Source organism: Sus scrofa, chromosome 1, assembly GCF_054392235.1.
Source record: "Sus scrofa isolate SSC_HxYL_T2T_F1_AM1 chromosome 1, Sscrofa_HxYL_maternal_Yorkshire_Landrace_v2.0, whole genome shotgun sequence".
Taxonomy (NCBI): domain Eukaryota; kingdom Metazoa; phylum Chordata; class Mammalia; order Artiodactyla; family Suidae; genus Sus; species Sus scrofa.
Window position 1 is genome coordinate 45578646 of NC_139383.1, and position 18828 is coordinate 45597473.

The 18828-nt window shown below is 36.2% G+C and overlaps 1 protein-coding gene across 1 annotated transcript in view; it reads right to left on the bottom strand.

Annotated features, from left to right (window-relative positions):
* Nucleotides 1-18828, bottom strand: part of EYS (EGF-like photoreceptor maintenance factor) — a 1392725-nt gene that overhangs the window by 270274 nt on the left and 1103623 nt on the right. Inside the window, exon 30 of the mRNA XM_084958241.1 lies at nucleotides 6025-6189. Coding sequence (XP_084814367.1) covers nucleotides 6025-6189 — 165 coding nt within the window. The remainder of the gene's footprint in view (nucleotides 1-6024; nucleotides 6190-18828) is intronic.

Genomic DNA, 18828 nt, shown 5'->3' on the forward strand with positions numbered 1-18828 from the left:
AAAAATGCTATTTAGAACAATGAACAATAATTATTACTTGTAAAACAGTGGACATTAGTTTTAGGATATCAGAGGATTTTAGAGAGATAATCCTAATTTTGAGTCTCAAATTTATATATGTATAGTATATGTAGTACATATTTAATTATATATAGTGTAGCATATATTATACATACATATATTAGTCTCATAAGAAAGGAAGTAGTGAAATAACTCAGAGAGGAAGAATAATACCTTATTCAATGAAAAAAATTTTGGTTTGCTTGTGTATTGCATTGGGTTATAGATCTGAAATTTTCTAAGCATTAATACTTCATCTCTTCTTTGAAATACTGAAGATGGAGTATTTATGGTTTATATGGTTATATGGTGTGCTATTTCCATTAAGAATGGGTTTTTTTTCTCTATTTGAACTATTCTTATGAATGCTCTCAAACATGAATGACAGTTTGATTTGAGATCATGTATATATAAATAATCAGAGATTCATCATCATTTTGAATTAAAATAAAATGCAACATCATTCCTTATAGAATTGATAGTGATGAATACAGATAATATGTTTATAAAATCAGGTGCATAGACAGCCCAATTTGGAAATTTCCCTAATGTGACATGGATTTCTATCATCTCCTGTAAAAGAAATAACATCATACATATTTGTATGGTACTTTGTATTTTTTAAAACACTTTTATACACATATTTTCAAACGTTGTGAATTTCACAGCAAAAGTGACATCTGCATTTTTTATAGTCAGGCAGAAATACAGAAAGGTTAATTGATTGACACTACACTGTACAGTCAGCTCACAATCGACTTGGGCTCAAGTCTACTCTGGTTACCTCCTGATACTTGGACTGCTGGCGGCAGCAGCTGTTGACCACTTTCTTCGTGGTGCCACCTTGGTGGCATGTGATAAGGATTGTTTTTTGAGGGTTTGCCCTGTGAGTCTCTTTCTACTTTGCAAATGAGTTCATTTGTATCCTTTTTTTCAGATTCCACATATAAATGATATCATACGATGACTGTCTTTCATTGCCTAACTTCACTTCGTATGTTAATATCTAGGTCCACTTATGTTGCTACAAATGGCATTATTTCATTCCTTTTTTTACAGCCAAGTAAGATTCATTGTATATGTGTACCACATAGAATCTACTTTTTCTTAACACAACTGATCTATTTCAAGAGAAGTTTAATGAATCACATCATTCTAAGTCAAGGGTCAGCCTACTATGGCCCAGGGACCGAATTCTGCTTTTGTCTGGTTTTGCAAGTTAAGGGTTTTTGGAACATGGCCACATTCATTTATTTATTTTTTCATGACTGCTTTCATGCTACAGTGGCAGAGTTGAGCAGTTGTGACAGACACTTTCTGGTTTGCAAAAAAAAATTATTCTCTGGTCCTTATGGAAAAATTTGCCAACCCCTGTTCTGCTCTTGATTGTTTAAGCAGACCCAGGAAAAAGTTTTGTTCTATTCAAGCTACATTTTTGACTAATCCCTTAAAATGTGATGGAAGAAAGTATAACAATGTTCAGCAGAATAATTTCCTAACATCAAGTTTTAAAAAACCACTAATTTTGCATTATGACCATGAAAGTTGAGTAACTGACAAACAGAACTTTAAGAGCTTTCCTAATCAAGGGCTGACTCTGTTCAAGGCCCTGGGTGAAGTAACGAGGAGGTGGAAAAGATAGATGTAAAACCCAACTCCAGATGATGAGGTGTTCCCCAGTCAGAGAAGAGGTATAAGCACAGATTAATGCTGTGATGGAGCAGTACTCAGCCCCAGTCCTTAGTGGATGCTCCTGCTAGAAAACTGTCATGTTGAGCTTTCTCATGGAGTTAGGGACACAGCATCTCTCTACTGAGTGGTGAGAAGCAGGACAGAGACCACCTCTTATTCATCTTCGTACCCCCTCAGTGTCTAGCAGAATGTAGTGCCCTCTACAGCACTCAGTTAAAGTCTGTTGAATTTGACCTTGCTGTTACAAAAAGATGATACCCTAGAAAGCAATCTCTATGTACCTAATGAATGACAGTGCACAAATTTCTCCACTCCTGCTTTAAATCCCACTCTCTGCCATCTCTTTCTAGAGCAGGCTTCATTGGGAGTTGGTAAGGAAGACCAAAGATACTCAAAGAATTTTATGGTACGCATTGTAAAATTGATTTAAAATACTGAGCATTTCCTACAAGAAAAGATGTTGTTTTGTTTTGTTTTTTTTTCTTTCTCTTTTCAATGGCCACACCCATGACATACGGAAGTTCCTGGGCCAGGGACTGAATCCAAGATACAGCTGCAACTTATACCACAGCTGCAGCAATGCTGGATCCTTCAATCCACAGTGTCTGGCCACAGATGGAACCCAAGTCTCTGCAGTGACCTGAGCTGCTGCAGCTGCATTCTTTTTTTTTTTTTTTTTTTTTTTTGTCTTTTCTAGTGCCACACCCATGGCGTATGGAGGTTCCCAGGCTAGGGGTCTAATTGGAGCTGCAGCTGCCGGCCCACGCCACAGCCACAGCAACTCAGGATCTGAGCCACATCTGTGACCTACACCACAGCTCATCAATGCCGGATCCTTAACCCACTGAACAAGGCCAGGAACAAACCCGCAACCCCATGGTTCCTAGTTGGATTGGTTTCCACTGAGCCATGATGGGAACTCCTGCAGCCGCATTCTTAACCCACTGCTCCACAGTGGGAACTCCAAGAAAAGATGCTTTTAGGAAATACTATGGGACTTCATTGGCTTTGGTATAAAAGATAATGAATGAAGATAACTGTGTTCTGCTGGGAGTCATTTTATAAAAACAGGTGTTATGATTCTTTAGATTTAATTTGTTTTCTTCAGCAACATCAGAAATCTCTTCTTTCAGCCCATCCTAAATGCACAAAAAGGGAGGCCCCAATAATCTTCCCAGTTCTATCAGTTCCTACCTGGAATACATCCCTATGACCAATCCTTTTACTCTTTTAAATACAAACACTAAGTAGTACAAAGATTACTTCTGAATCCTGTTCTTCCACTGGAGCTGCTCATGTAATTTGCCTCCTACAACTCAGTCAGATGTCTGCTCCTAATCCTCAGAACACATCCTTCCAAAGGGCCTGCTTGTTTCTTCTCAAAAGTAATAGCACAGGATGGATTCACCTGCATAGTAATAAATCCCAAGACCAAATCCCCTGACTGATGCTGCTCGCTGAACAGAGCTCATTTCCTGAAAGTGCACCTAAAGAGTTTTGTGTGGTCTAACCCCTTCTCCTGTGACCTGTTAGTAGCTCCTTTGACTGGGTTCCAGAATTCTGAATTGGTTCAGTGGCAGATTCAAAAAGCTTTCTTTTCATCTTGACTGCTGTTCTCAGAGCTGTCTCTCTCCCACAGAGGGTTCTTTTTAAAACTATCCTTTCTAAGGAATTTTACTGTAACCCCATATTCAAGTTTCATCTTCCTTTTGTTCCTTTTCAACATCAATTAGTTGTTGAGGCAAACTAGAAAAGTTACATCTATAGTTTTGAACTAGAAATATAATTCAAAGCTAGCACTAGCTTATCAACCTGAAATTTCTCTATCCTTTCCCCTTTAATACTTGATGACTAAATACAAATGTGCCACAAATGATTGTGAAATGAAATTCAGTTTTTGCTAAGATGTTTAGAAATTGGAAAAATGGCAAAACTAAAAAACAAACCCCTCTACTCTCCCCCTACCACCAAAAAGACAAAAATCAACTCTTACACTTAAAGGGACACATCTGTTTTCATTTCATCACAACTTTTAATTGCTCCTACCCTTAATAAACTGATTTCGAAGGAGAGAAAATTATCCCTTAAGTCAAGTTAAGGAACACCTTTTAAGTTGTGTGTGTTTAACTGAATCACAAAAATCTTTATGTTCATCTGTGAGGCTCGTAGGAGACTGACAAATTCCAAAAGAAATGAAGGCAGTAAGTCCCTGAAATATTCTGCTGAGGTCTTCCCAGGAGTGTGGGATTAAATTATCATTTACAAATGAATAAAAAGAGGGTGCTACAAACAGAAGATATTTTCTCCCTTCACAAGCTATGAAACTCCCTTGAGGAAACAGCTTCCATAAAGCTGGTGCTGTGACAACAGCAATTACGTAGACAAACATGTAGGTTGTTAATCATTTTGATGGCACTGTTTTCTTATAATTTCTGGACTTTTGGGGGGAGGTCATTGGCTACAACAGGCAAAACTAATCACATGGCACTAACATCAGCTTGGGCTTTACTGGTTTGGCGTACCAGCCTGGACAGGGTGGCCAGAGTGGCATGTATTTCCATGGCCTTCAAAATGAGCAAGTTGATTGGCGATGTGGAGATGGCCAGTGGGGGGTGGGGGCAGAGGAGAAGAATTCCCAGAGACCGGCTTCTTCTTTGATTAAGCTGTTTTTAGTTAGTAAAAACACTTTCCACAAGGAAACACCCTCTAAATCTATATAACTTAAAAAATTGCAAAACTAAAAAATCACTTTGCTTTCTTTGTGACTTTAAATTATTGTTTGTGTCTTTTGTTCAATGGTTTGTTTTGTTTTGTTTCCCCTGCCGTGCACTATTACCCCCAAATTTCATGGTTGTTTACCACCACTTACGTTTCTCATATAGAAATAAGTTTTTCTTTTATTATTTTCTTCTCTCTCTCTTTTTAACATAAATAAATCAAACATTCTAAAGCCATCATTTAAACATGGGTGCTTATGCTCCTGGAAGACAAATAATTCTGGGCTAGGTCTGAACAAGTTAGTTTCTTTCTAAAATATAACAGAGGACTTCCCTGGTGGCCTAGGAGTTAAGGATCTGGCGTGGATTTGATCCCTGGCTTGGGAACTTCTTCATGCCATGGGTGCAGCCAAATAAATAAATAAATAAATAAATAAATAAATAAATAAATAAATAAAACACAAATTCTCAGGTTTAGTTTAATTTTCAAAAATTTTAACTACACCCATTTTTTCCAAAAATGTTTCTTTTAGGCACTTTACTCATGTTCAAATGATGGAAAGGTGGAAATTTTATTTCCAAAGTATACAATGATGAGATGATGAGTCAATTTTGCAAACTATTTCAAAGTAGAGGAGAAACTGATTTGGGAAATGATGAGTTGCCTTTAGTGGATCATCTATCCAAGTACTGAGGACATTGCATCTCCAATACAGGAACTATTACAACTATGGTGCATTCATTTCAAAAGAGAAAAAACAACTGATACATTTGGATTATTGCAAGTGAAATGCTTTAGTGGTATTCACTCATAAATGCAAAAGGTTGTAATGTAGAGAACCCTGAACGTGGAGGTATTTCCTTAAACAAATACTGTTAATAACTCCTTTTTTTTTTTTAAACCAGCTAATTTTATTGTCTTCTTTTTTTTTTTATTAAAGCATGGTTGATTTACAATGTTTCTTCAATTTCTGTTGTACACAGCAAAGTGACCCAATCATAGGAGTTCCTTGTGCTGTAGAGTAGGAGCACATTGTCCATCTATTCTACATGTTACAGTTTGTATCCACCAACCCCCAACTCCCTGTCCATCCTACTCCCTCCCCGCTGCCACCCTGGTCTAGCTAATTTTAAGATAATGCTTAAGTAGTGCTAGGAATTTTCCCAATTGTCAAGTGAATAACAGCTTTGAAATGCCTTTCCCAAGTTACAAAATATTGAATGCAATTCATGTTTAGTTATTTATATTATAAAGATATGCTATCTGTAACATTCATGGTATTAAGTTTCACTGCTACAGCAATATGCCATCCAATTTATATGCTTGCTATATTCTTCCTTGCTGGTTCAGGGCCTTTTTCTAAGTCATGTTTCATGAAATAACTCATAAATTAAAGAAACTTTTAAAAACTAGAAAGAAGCAAGATTTCCTTTTGGTAATGGTTCATGCACCAGGCTAGAAAAGTTTTCTCAAAATATTTAAATATTCCTTAAATCAGTAGTTTAACATTTGGGAAAGAAACAACATATAGGAGGTCAAACATTCAATACTCACTGTAGAGAATAGTTCCATTCAAACTGTTTGTTTTTATAGTCAAGTAGATGGTAACAATTCTGTTATGTTCCTTCTCCAGGACAAATTTCAACTCCTCCTGGGTTGTAAAAAAAGGCAGTTCTAAATAGGAGTTCCCGCTGAAAGATGGAACAAATAAACCTGCATCTAAAAAAAAAAAAAAAAAAAAACAAAAAATCAACGTCATATTAATATATTCTGATAGCATTGTATTACTAATCAAGTAGATAAGAAGTTATCATTCATCTAAAACAATAACACTGATATTTATAAAGATTTGGTCCAACTTCAAGAAATTTAGATACATAAGTATGGTCAACTTGAAAAGTCATTGTCTCAGAATTCCCATTGTGGCTCAGTGGTAACGAACCTGACTAATATCCACGAGGACTGGGGTTTGATCTATGGCCTTGCTCAGCAGGTTAAGGATCCAGCGTTGCCAAGAGCTGAGGTGCAGGTTGCAGATGAGGCTCAGATCTGGCATTGCTGTGCCTGTAGCGTAGGCTAGCAGTTGTAGCTCCAATTAGACCCCTAGCCTGGGAAACTCTATATGCCATGGGTGTGGCCCTAAAAAAATAAAAAAAAAAATTCAGATATATAAATATAATCAACTTGAAAAGTCATTGACTTAGAGTTCCCAACGTGGCTCAGTGGTAACTAACCCAACTTTTATTCATGAGAACTCGGGTTTGATCTCTGGCCTCACTCAGTGGGTTGAGGATCCAGCATTGCCTAGAGCTGTGGTGTAGGTTGCAGACATTGCTTGGATTCTGTGTTGCTGTGGCTGTGGTTGGCAGCTGCAGCTAAGATTTGACCCCGAACCTGGGAACTTCCACATGCTGTGCGTGTAGCCCTAAAAAGACAAAAAAAAAAAAAAAAAAAAAAAAAAAAGGAAAGTCATTGTCTCAAAGAATTAATCACCTGTCCAGAAAAAAACAAAAACAAAAACTTGAAGCAAAAAATTTGGATGCATGAATAAATAGCCTGAAATTGTGTGAAAAAATTTGTGTTCTGCATATGTGAAATAATAGCTTTCATTAGATTCTTTTTTTTTTTTTTTTTTGTCTTTTGTCTTTTTGTTGTTGTTGTTGTTGTTGTTGCTATTTCTTGGGCCGCCTCCGCGGCATATGGAGGTTCCCAGGCTAGGGGTTGAATCGGAGCTGTAGCCACCGGCCTACGCCAGAGGCACAGCAATGCAGGATCCGAGCCGCGTCTGCAACCTACACCACATCTCATGGCAACGCTGGATTGTTAACCCACTGAGCAAGGGCAGGGACCGAACCCGCAACCTCATGGTTCCTAGTCGGATTCGTTAACCACTGCGCCACGACGGGAACTCCCTTTTTTTTTTTTTTTTTTTTTTTTTTTTTTGTCTTTTGTCTTTTTGTCTTTTTGTTGTTGTTGTTGTTGTTGTTGCTATTTCTTCATTAGATTCTTAAACTGTTCTGTGATACAAATGGCTGGACATCAAATTATACACTTAAAATCCATGAATTTTATTTGATGTAATCACACTTCAATAAAAAAATCTTAAAAAAAGATCTGTGACACAAAAAGATTAGAAATTTGTCACTGAGGAGTTTTATTAATATTCATTAATATTCAGTGCTTTTCAAAAATATTTTGATATTTTATAAGTAGTATTACTATAATGTGTAAAGTGATTAATAATATTTTAGAATTATCATTTTAGAATTATTAATCTTTTAAATGAATTAATCTCATAAAATGTTGAGTTACCTAAAATTTGGAAATTTTAATTTTATTATCATGTATATAAATAGACTTGGTACTTTGAACAAGTGTGACACATGGGATGTTGGAAGTGCAACTTTATTTTATATCTCTCTCACAAGTGGGGGAAATGTTCTCTACCTCTGGAAGAAAACTTGGTGGTTCCTATGCATCCTACCTTCTAGGTTATAAATGATTCAGAGACTAATGTCTAGTTTAAAGAATTTATCAACACTTAAATCTTTCCCTCCACTGCCAAGTCCTGCAGGGCAACTGACACCCACTACCTCTTTTCAGGGGCAGGAGGAAGCTGGTTCCTGTTCTGTTTTTCTTCTTAGCGCTTCCCCTCAAGCTAGCTTCTAACTTGGTCCTGCTCTGATTTTTCACTTTATACACAGACTCTCACTGCTAAAAACCACTTGCCTGTGGCCAAGCAAAAATTGCCCTGGATAAAATTAAATAAGCATGGAGAGATTTTATTCAAGGCTATTGCAATAGAAGAGAGAAAGGGCAGAACTCAGCCAGCCTTTGCTCAACTCCTCTGAAACAAATGGTGGCAGAGTTTTTAAGAGCTGAGGTGGAGGGAACCATGGACTACCTGTGTTTACTAATGGTCCTACCACCTAAAACATAAGCCTTCTCATATCTTCATTCCAGGAGAAAATTTATAACTTGGAGCAGTGTACCCAGTAAAGTTAGGTTCCTATCTACCCAGAGAGGGCCATGAACTTTCTTGATGATTGCTTTCAGAGAGATGGTTCCAGGTCCTGGGGAAAGACATCCCTGGGTTGTGAAACTGGCAAGAAGCTTTTACGAAGATTTATATCTCAAAGAGTGCAAATAAAGAATTACAATGGAAAGTTTTCAATAGTAGATACTCTAAGAAAAGTGAGGTCAGAGCCTTAGAGTCTGGAAGAATTCTATCTAAAGTTCAGTCCAGCCTATGGGAACATGGAGGTAGTCTTGATCACTTGACTAGAAAAATCACTTGGGCAAAACATGAAATTAATCTAGGCCAAATCTCCTTTTGGAGGGGTCCATGTCAAGTCCATGGTAAACACTTCCCACCTTATAGTTAATGGTCGGGGTCCCTTCTTTATCTTTCTCTCTCCAAACACACACTGAGGCTGCTTTGGTCTTCTCAGATATGAAATGTATGACTCTGTTGGTCCATAATGTTCCTTTCGAAATAATAGGGTTTTGGCCTTCCCTAACCACATCAAGTATGATGGATGGGAGAGAGTGACGTCAACAGGATAGCTTTCTACAAAAATATTTCTCTCAAAATCAGGCCTTTAAGGGAGTTTCTGCCATGGCACAGTGCGTTAGGAATCCAACTGCAACAGCTTGGGGCTCTGTGGAGGTGCAAATTTGATCCCCTGACCAGTGCCGGCATGGGTTGCAGCTGTGGCTCGATTCAAACCCTGGCCCAGAAACTTCCACATGCTGAAGGTGCAGCCCTAATATTAAATAAAAAATCATGTCTTTAAAATCCTTTCTGTTCTTCAAATGTTGCCTCTTTTTAAATCAAGAGTATTTCTAGTCAAATCTTGCTGGTACATTGTTTTGTTTACAACTTTATATCCTAGAATGTGAAAGTCTGTCTTTAATATCCTGTTTATGTCCATAACTTTGTATAGTCAGATACAAATAATTTTTCCATTAGCAAACTGATTTCCATTAGCAGACACCAAAAACTATGTATAATAGATAAGCAACAAGGATATATGGTGTGATATAGCACAGAGGAATCATGGAGTATAATCTGCAAAAATACTAAATTACTTTGCTGTATCCCTGAAACTAACAAAATATTGTAAATCAACTATAATGCAATAAAATAATGTATATTAGCCATATTTTTATCACTTCTTGGCCTTCCACACATAATCTTTAACTCACCTAACTTTGCCTTCCTGGATCTGTTTTTGGCAAAGGCTTTTCAGCCCAGTTAGCAAATCCTTCCTCAGCACTCATCTGCCTAGAAAGCTCTGAAATACTTAATCCTTATTTTTATTAAAGTTTTGTCCTTCCTTGTCTCTTGTAACATTATTCCATGTTGACTGTCTTTCTGCCTGCCTGGCAGATCCTTTCCAGATTGCCCTTTCAACCGCCCACACCATAATGCACAGAGTTTACGTCTTTCCTGAATCTCTTCTGTTTTCTTGCTCTTAGCACTTGCTCTCTCAGGCTTAGAAAACTCAACATTATTGTCTACCCATCTCTTCTCAAGCTAGTTTCTACTTCCTGTCATCTCTTTATTAGATAAAACTTTGCAACTTTCCTTCTGCTACCACTGCTCTTATTTAAGGTCTTATTCTGTATCAGTTCCATGGTTGGCAAGAGCTCCTTTCTTTTATTTATTTATTTATTTATTTTATTTTTGCTTTTTAGGGCCACACCCACAATGTATGGAAGTTCCCAGGCTAAGGGTCAAATCAGAGCTACTGCTGCCAGCCTATACTACAGCCACAGGAAACCAAGGATCTGAGCCACGTCTGAGATCTACACCACAGCTCATGGCACTGCCTGATCCTGAACCCACTGAGCAATGAATGCCAGGGATCGAACCTCCATCCTCATGGATACTAGTCAGATTCGTTTCCACCTGCGCCATAACAGGAACTCCCGACAGCTCCTTTCTAACTGGCCACCCTTTCTACAGAGTCTATCAGCTGTCACTGCTGTGATGTTAACTTGAGTCAGTTGTAATTATCTAAGATCTTTGGTCAAAAACCTTCAGGAACTATATAACTATGCTGTTCCCTTGACCATTTTCCCTGACATTTACTGTCACCAAGGAGCACTGAGCCTAATGTGAGATGTAAGACCTGGTGAAAGGGGTCTAACCAAACCCACTCCATCTGCCTTCTGTACTGCTCATTCTCCGGTGGAAAAATCTGTGTTTGGTTCATCTGTGCAGCCCCCTATGGTATGATGAGCTCTGTACATTTTAGGCAAAGATATTCTTAGGCAAATAAAAATATAGCTAAAATGATCATGCGTCATAGTTTCGGAAAAAAAGAAAGAAAAACATTCTTATAATTTAAATGGAAAGAGGAAAGCCTATAGAGATGGGATTCTGCCATTTTTCTTGTGGGTAAGCTTTTCACATTATTAATAAATCCACAAGAAATTGTCTTTATATAAAGATTCACATATGAATTAAATTATTTGGATGCATAATCAGGCTTACTGATTTTGAGAATTACTGAACTCACCAAGAGCAATAAAAATATAATTCAACTTGCTAAAAAATGACTTTCACATTACTTTGCAGGAACATAGCTACTGTATAATTTAGGTGCACATGACTTCTTTCCAGCTTATATGCTCTTTTTCAAAGCTGATAGGTTTTCCAAAAATTATGACAAGAAACAACAATTATGAACAATAAACATTTGCTATTGAATTACTTTCTAACCATATTAATTTTCATTATCATCATGTTTAGTGCATGTGTTGAAAAACAGAACTGCCCTGAGTGTAGAAAACAAGACTAATTGGGGTTAGGAGGAGTGTTTTCCTGCTGTTTCCAAAAGCCTCTTCAGCGACACTATTTGAATACATTCCAAATTTATTTTTCTTCCAATTGTTAATGGAAAAAAATCCCCAAGGTCTTTATATGGAAATATGTATTAAACATCTTACAAAATATGTCATAAGATAGTTAATTAGTGGCTTCTGATTACAGCATAGACATCTGTAATGTTTAAATGTATTAAAAAATCATATAGTTTGATCTAACTAATCATATTAACTCTATATGGTTAAGAAAATATGCAATTAGTCTGAGTCATGGGAAACTAACCAAGAAGTAAGATCTTTTAAATCCCTAAATCACATAAATCTCTAAAATTGTCAAAGGAAGTTATGGAATCATAGTACTGAACTTGAGGCAACTTATGTTAAAAATATGGATGAATTTAATTTTTTTTATCAAATGTATGTCTACAGTATGAATCAGAACTATAGTCATTTAAAAACAGTGAAATATTATCCAGGAGAGTACCATGGAGTGTTTTATTATGAAGAAAACACAGAAGAGACTAATATTCTTACTCTAATCACAGTGCAACTGAGCAGCACAAGTGTTACTCATTTTGAATAGAAATGGAACTCTGTCTATATAAGTCATAATCCCCTTAACCTTATATAAAGGTCTTCTTGGTCTAACCCCGGAAAGTGACATACTAAGATACAAATAATCTGCAAATGCAAAGAGTCACAAATTATCCACATACTTTTATTGTAATTCTTGGTATTAGAAGAAACCTGTTTGCTACTCCTCCTTTATAATGGAAATATATCTGATTTGCTCAACAGACATTAAAAATTAGTACTATCGAAATGGGCAGATGACTTAAATACACATTTCTCCAAAGAAGACAGACAGATGGCTAACAGGCACATGAGAAGATGCTCTAGATATTACTGATTATTAGAGAAATGCAAATCAAAACTACCTTAAGGTATCACCTGATACCAGTCAGAATGGCTATAACCAAAAAGTCTACAAATAACAAATGCTAGAGGGGGTATGGAGAAAAAGGAACTCTCTTACATGGTTGGTGGGAGCCACTATGGAGGACAGTGTGGAGTTTCCTTAAAAAACTGAAAATGGAGTAACCATTAAAAAAGACAGATAAACAGAATCTTACAGTTTTCAGAATACAGGTCTTTTTAGACAGGTCTATTTCTAGGTATTTTATTATTTTTGATGCAACGGTAAATGGCAGTTTCTCCCTAACTTCTCTTTCCAATCTTTCATTGTTAGTATACAGGAATGCAATTGATTCCTCTGGATTAGTTTCATATTCTGTCACTGAGCTCTAACAGTTTTCTGGTAGTGTCTTTAGGATTTCCTATGTATAGTATCATGTCAACTGCAAACAGTGATAGTTTTACTATTTCTTTTCCAGTTTGAATCCCTTTTATTTCTTTTTCTTCTCTGATTGCCATGGCTAGGACTTCCAAAACATATAATGTAATACAGCAACTATATGTCAATAAAAAATCAGAAGCCTCAAAATAGTATAGATCAACAAAAAGGACCTACTGTACAGTACAGGGAACTATATTTAAAAACTTGTAATAACTTATAATGGAAAGAATCTGAAAAGTTATATATACACACATATATAAAATATATATTGCATGTATGTGTGTGTGTGTGTGTGTGTGTGTGTGTGTGTGTATAACAATCAGTTTTGCTGTACACATTAAACTAACCCAACATTATAAACTAACTATACTTCAATAAAAAATATATTTGGCCAATAATATTCAAAGTTACAAAAGTTAAGATCATCTATATTATTCCAAAATTATAAAATTGTTCTAAGACTGATGACATAGTGTTAAATGCTGTACATGAGCAATGTCAATGACTTAAAGATTTTTATGTTTATATAAATATATATACTACCTACACTATTTGTACATATATCATGCATAGAACTGTAACATAGCACATATAAATTTCCCTAAGTATTTTTCCCATATCATACAGTTTCTTATTTTAGAGTTAAAATTTTTATTTTAGGAGTTCCTGTTGTGGCGCAGTGGTTAAGGAATCCGACTAGGAACCATGAGGTTGAGGGTTTGATCTCTGCCCTTGCTCAGTGGGTTAACGATCCGGCGTTGCCATGAGCTGTGGTGTAGGTTGCAGACGCGGCTCGGATCCTGCGTTGCTGTGGCTCTGGCGTAGGCCGGCGGCTACAGCTCCGATTCGACTCCTCGCCTGGGAATCTCCATATGCTGCGAGTGCGGCCCTAGAAAAGGCAAAAAGACAAAAATAAATAAATAAATAAATAAAATTTTAACAAAAAAAATTTATTTTAGATTTGAATGGCCCAAATGTCATGGATTAAATTATTGCCTTTACCTGGATAATTTCCTCATATTAGACATTCATATTTATATTCAGTCATAAAAGTTGATCAGTTTAAGTGCCTGATAAGCATTATCAATTACTCTTGTTGCTGTTAGCACAGCTGCTGTTTTTGTTGCATCTACTTTTCTCTCCCATAGAAAGCACTTGCCAAAATCAGGACAGAACTAACTTTTCTCCTTTTGACCATAGCTACTTCATTCCTCCATTCAAAGCATGTGGAGAGTAGCTTTGCATCTGACCAAAGCAATAAACAAGACAATGAGATGTGATTTTAAAAAAGACAAAACAAAACTTTCTCACCATTTATTGTCACAGCCAATCTAACAATACTATTGTTTATCCCGTGGCTTCTCTGTCAAAGAATGGTTGATCATCATGATCTGCCCTTTAGCCCTCTCAAAAATCAGAACCTTTAAAGCTATCACTCTACCTCCTTTCTCTTACAAAATAAAATCAAGTAAAGCATTGTTTAACACGCCAAAAATATCTTCCACTCAGTAAAACTAAAGCTAGGACAAGAAAGATACAAAGAACCATCAATATCTCATGCTGTCCTTGACATGTTTTCATAATAGCTACCAATCTTCAGTCTATTTCTATAACTTCTTCACTTAGTTTAGAAATTTCCCCAAGTGATCTTATTTGTTCCCTTAACTTTATCTACCTTCTAGCTTCTGAAAACTCTCAAATTTTTATCTTTATATTATCCATTATTTTTCCCTTCCATTTGTATGGTACAGAAGGTCTTTGAGAATGAGTTTTTGAGAATGACAATGTATAATAGTAAGCTTAAGTAAGCATGATTGCAGTGTTAGAATCTCTTTCAGATGTGATCACTGTACCTGAAAGAAGGAAGGGTTGTGGTTTCATAGTTTGTCACACTTTTTTTGATACCTCTCTCTCTGGTTTTTGGCCCTTAGTGCTTTCCTTTATTTTCTGAACCCTGGAAATGATCATCTGAACTCACCTAAGTTTTTATTATTTTTATTTATTTTTAACACCTTATGAAAATATTTTAATAATCAGTGAAGCTTTTGCTTAACAAATATTTGCTGGATGAATGAATGGATTTCATGAACATCGTGATATTGCTAGAGCCTGTTATGAGACAGTGCATGCTTTCCCTCACTGTTATAGGGTGGTAAGAAAATGTGGATTTTTTTTTTTCACTTTTTAAAGTTTTACTGAGGTAGAGTTGATTTACAAAGAGTTTTTTCCTCAGTATTTCTCATATATACATACTCATAAATGCATGTATGAACATAAAAGCAAAACAATAACAAAAAAAACCAAAAGAGAAATCAGACATTTTGTAATATGAAAAAAATGATTTTGTTATGTGTTTTATGTCTCCAAGAATATGAGAAACAGAGATGGATAATTTGGCATGAAGACTCAGGATCATCCTCTTTACACAGGCTAGCTTTTACTGAGTGCTACTGTGTGCCAAGTAATACTCTTAAAAGTACTATTATTATCTGTTTTCATTTTTAAGAGATGTCTGAGACCTTTGAGCCTCTTTAAAAAGAAAGCAATTCTCTGAATGTTGCACAGTTAGAAAAACTGCCTTTGAGAATGATTCTGCTGTTAATTAATTCTAAAACTTAGGCTCTTAAATATCCGGCCCAACTCTCAAAGAATTATGGAAGATGGATTGGGACACAGCGGATCTTCCCTGGCTGCCTGCCTGCCATGTTTCCCATGTTCCACCAGACCTCTCCACCACGCTAGCCCAGTAGCCTCCAAGACCCTGTCCTTTGAACCCCATCACCCCATAACATCAATTCCGTGCCACTTTAAAAATGCTAATGTCTAACATTTCCTGAACTCTCATTTGGTATGAGAACTTTGTGAAGAACTATTTTTACACGAATCATCTATTTTAATCCTCAATGCAACCCCACAATTATCCCCTTTTACTAATGAGGATCTGCGGTTTGGGAAGGGTAAGTAACCTATGTGAGGTCTCACAGCGAGGAAATGGTGAGAGACCCTGAACTCCAGAGGCCCTTTTCTTAGTCTTTGAAACATACATTATACATATATTACTGCCATTGCATTCAGCAAAGCCTTTACATTGCCAATAATATGTTTTTGTACTTTCCCAGCTGCCTCTGTAAACATCAACTTTAGGTCCAAGAAGGAGTTTTATGGATGTATCCCAGGCATGAAGCAGTCTGTTCTGATAATCCTACTACAACCTGGCATTAGTGTTACTCTAAGAAACTTTTTAGTTTTCATTATTCAATCCTTTGTCCCATTCATTGGCCCTTCTGTTACTTCTCTCATTTTTTTTCACAACTTGCAAAGCCATTTTCAAAAACTAGACTTCTACATAATAGGAAACTAATTTTTTCATCTTCTATAGTCATCTTGAGGTCACTAATGCAATACCAATGATATAATTAGGAAGTTATCTCAAGCATTGAAAATTATCACAAATTCTTAAAAAGTTAAGGAATAAATTACTACAAACAGTGAAGGAATTATTAGTATAACTACATGAGGATATGATTTCAGTAGTTGAAATGCAGTAAGAACTTGGATAAATGAAGGTCAAAATCCAGAGCTAAACTTAAAAAGCTCAGAGATTTAGTTCAATAAGCTCAAAAGTGGGGAAAAAAAAAAAAAAAACTACATTAGGAAGTCCATGAATTGCCTCCACTTATGTGCCTGGTCTTTTTGTCTGTGGCCCACATGACAGCACAGTCTCATTCAGCTAAACCACTTTGATTCTGGCTAAGAACTATGAGTACAAAAGCACTTGAATATATGGGAAATTGTTGGGTTCAAGTGTGGGGCAAGCAATTGGTATGAAAATAAGGGAAAGTTTAAAAGTTCATATTGTAAACCAATTTTCTCTCTCCTATTAAAAACTAGTGAGACAGAAAACTGCTTCCAAAGAAACCTCTGTGAAATCACAGCTAGAGATTGCAAACATACTGTTTAGCTGGTAGGCCCACTTTGTCTTCTTTCTATAGCTGGATATACACTTCTATAGGATTAAGGATAAAAATACATTGTAAAGTGCTACATAGTGTGAACCTTGTGATTAATGGCATTTTGTCACGTGGAATCTAAAGGAACTTTTTAAAAAATGTAAGCATAGAGGAAATACAAAAACTTTTTCACCTGCTCCTCTTTCTATATTTGACCTCATATCAAAAAAGTGGGGGTAAAGAATGAAGTATTTATATATATATATATATAAAATTCATACATAAATATATAAACACATACACATATACATATATATTGTATATACAATATACACACTTAGAAACTTATTTGTATATAGTATCTATGTCTATATTTATGTCATACTTAGACATATTCTTGGATCATTCCATATTGATCTTTGATTGTTAGATTTCTTGGATCTGGCACTGGGGGTAAATAGGTATACCATGTTTAGTGAAGGATGACTGGGGGTAAATAGGTATACCATGTTTAGTGAGTTCACTTTTGAACATTTGACCTTGATATGATGAGGAGAAATACTTGTAATGTCCATATGGTATTTGTTGACAATATGGGCCTGAAGTTCAGAGATGTGGTCTATTCTGAAGATATACATTTTGAACTTAAAGGAATATTGACAGGGAAGTTGAGCAATGAAAATAGAGGATATTTCTTGTGGAAAATGAGTAGATTAAAAAGAAAATGAAGTTTAAGACCAAGACCTAAGGGACTGTGAGGAGGGAGCGAGCATAGCAAAGGAGACTGAAAAGGGACAGCTAAGGGGACAGGCAGCACCTGGAAGTGGGGCATTAGAGAAGCCAAAAGAGACTTTGGTAAGAGAGCCTCCAACTGTATAAAAAGCTGCTCCATCAGCCTATGTTATGGCAGAACTAGGAAGTAAAGAATTAGGAGTATTAGGATAGATCCTGTAAATGAAGGTTTTCTTTGAGCAAGGAAGAAGAGTCATAGAGTAGTAACTATACATGATGGGATTCCTGGGAGGATTTTATTAAATGGAAAAACTAGAATGGCTTCAATGCTATTGAGAGGATCTGGTAGAAGATAAGAAATTGAAGACACAGGAGAGTGACTATTTTACAGTTTCTATAAAGGAGAGAGGGAATACGTTTGGCACATCTTACGGTTCTTAGTTGTAAAAAAACAAAAAACAAAATTCACTTTCACTAGTTCAAGTAGAATGAAAGATTGCCCCCAATTGGTAGGGCCTCTGTCATGTTTAGGTCCTACTTGTAAGGCAGGTGGAAATTTGAGTCACATGTTATATTACAGAGGCAAGTTTTATAGCATGGGATTTTATAAAATACAGGAAGGGTTTTAAAATATGATGGACATCTATTATATGAGAAATATCTACTATAAGAGCCAATCCATGGGTGAAAGAATTAGCCTTAGTTAGTAGCTAAGAGATTTCCTCTATGGTAATGAAAAAAAAAAAAAAACTAATAGATGATGATCTGAAAGTCTGTTTTGAGAGATGCCAACTGAAGGCAATAGTTTTTCTCAGAGTAGTAAGACATAAATTCATTCTCTGAGACTGACAGAAGAGTGAAGACCCAAGGCTTGAGAATATGGAGAAGATTTAAAATGGTCATCATGGAGACTGGGAAAGAAGGCTGAAAAAGCAGAGATGTTTATGAACTGTGTAGAAGTTTTCTATGTAGGTTGGTGACCACGAATTTATAGTACTACCAATTTTCCCATTTGGATGACTTTATTTTTAAAGAATCATCAGAGGCAGGATGATGTCATGGAAAAGATGGATACAGAGGTTTGAATTCTGTTTGGAAGTCATATGAAAGGGTAGAGAAGAGTGGGAATTTCAAGATGTTAGAAAGAGATATATAGTAGATCTACAGATGCCAAGTAGGTTTTAAGAGACATCATTGTGATTGGCTAGTGTTATCATACAGAACCAGAAGTCTACTTGAGCCATGAGTATCTGCATCTAAGGACAGGTATTTATCTTTATCACATATACCTTATGATGTAAGCTGGCCTATTAGTCCAGCCTGTCAAGGGTTTAGGTTTTTGATTCTGTCTTCCCTCACATTTACTTTTCTTCCAGGCTCTATTTCACCTACAAAACTGATAAACAGACTATATCTTCATCCAAGTAACTGATGAAGTATGGCTCTGTAATATGTGAAAGAAATGAACCCAAAGGCTTAGACATG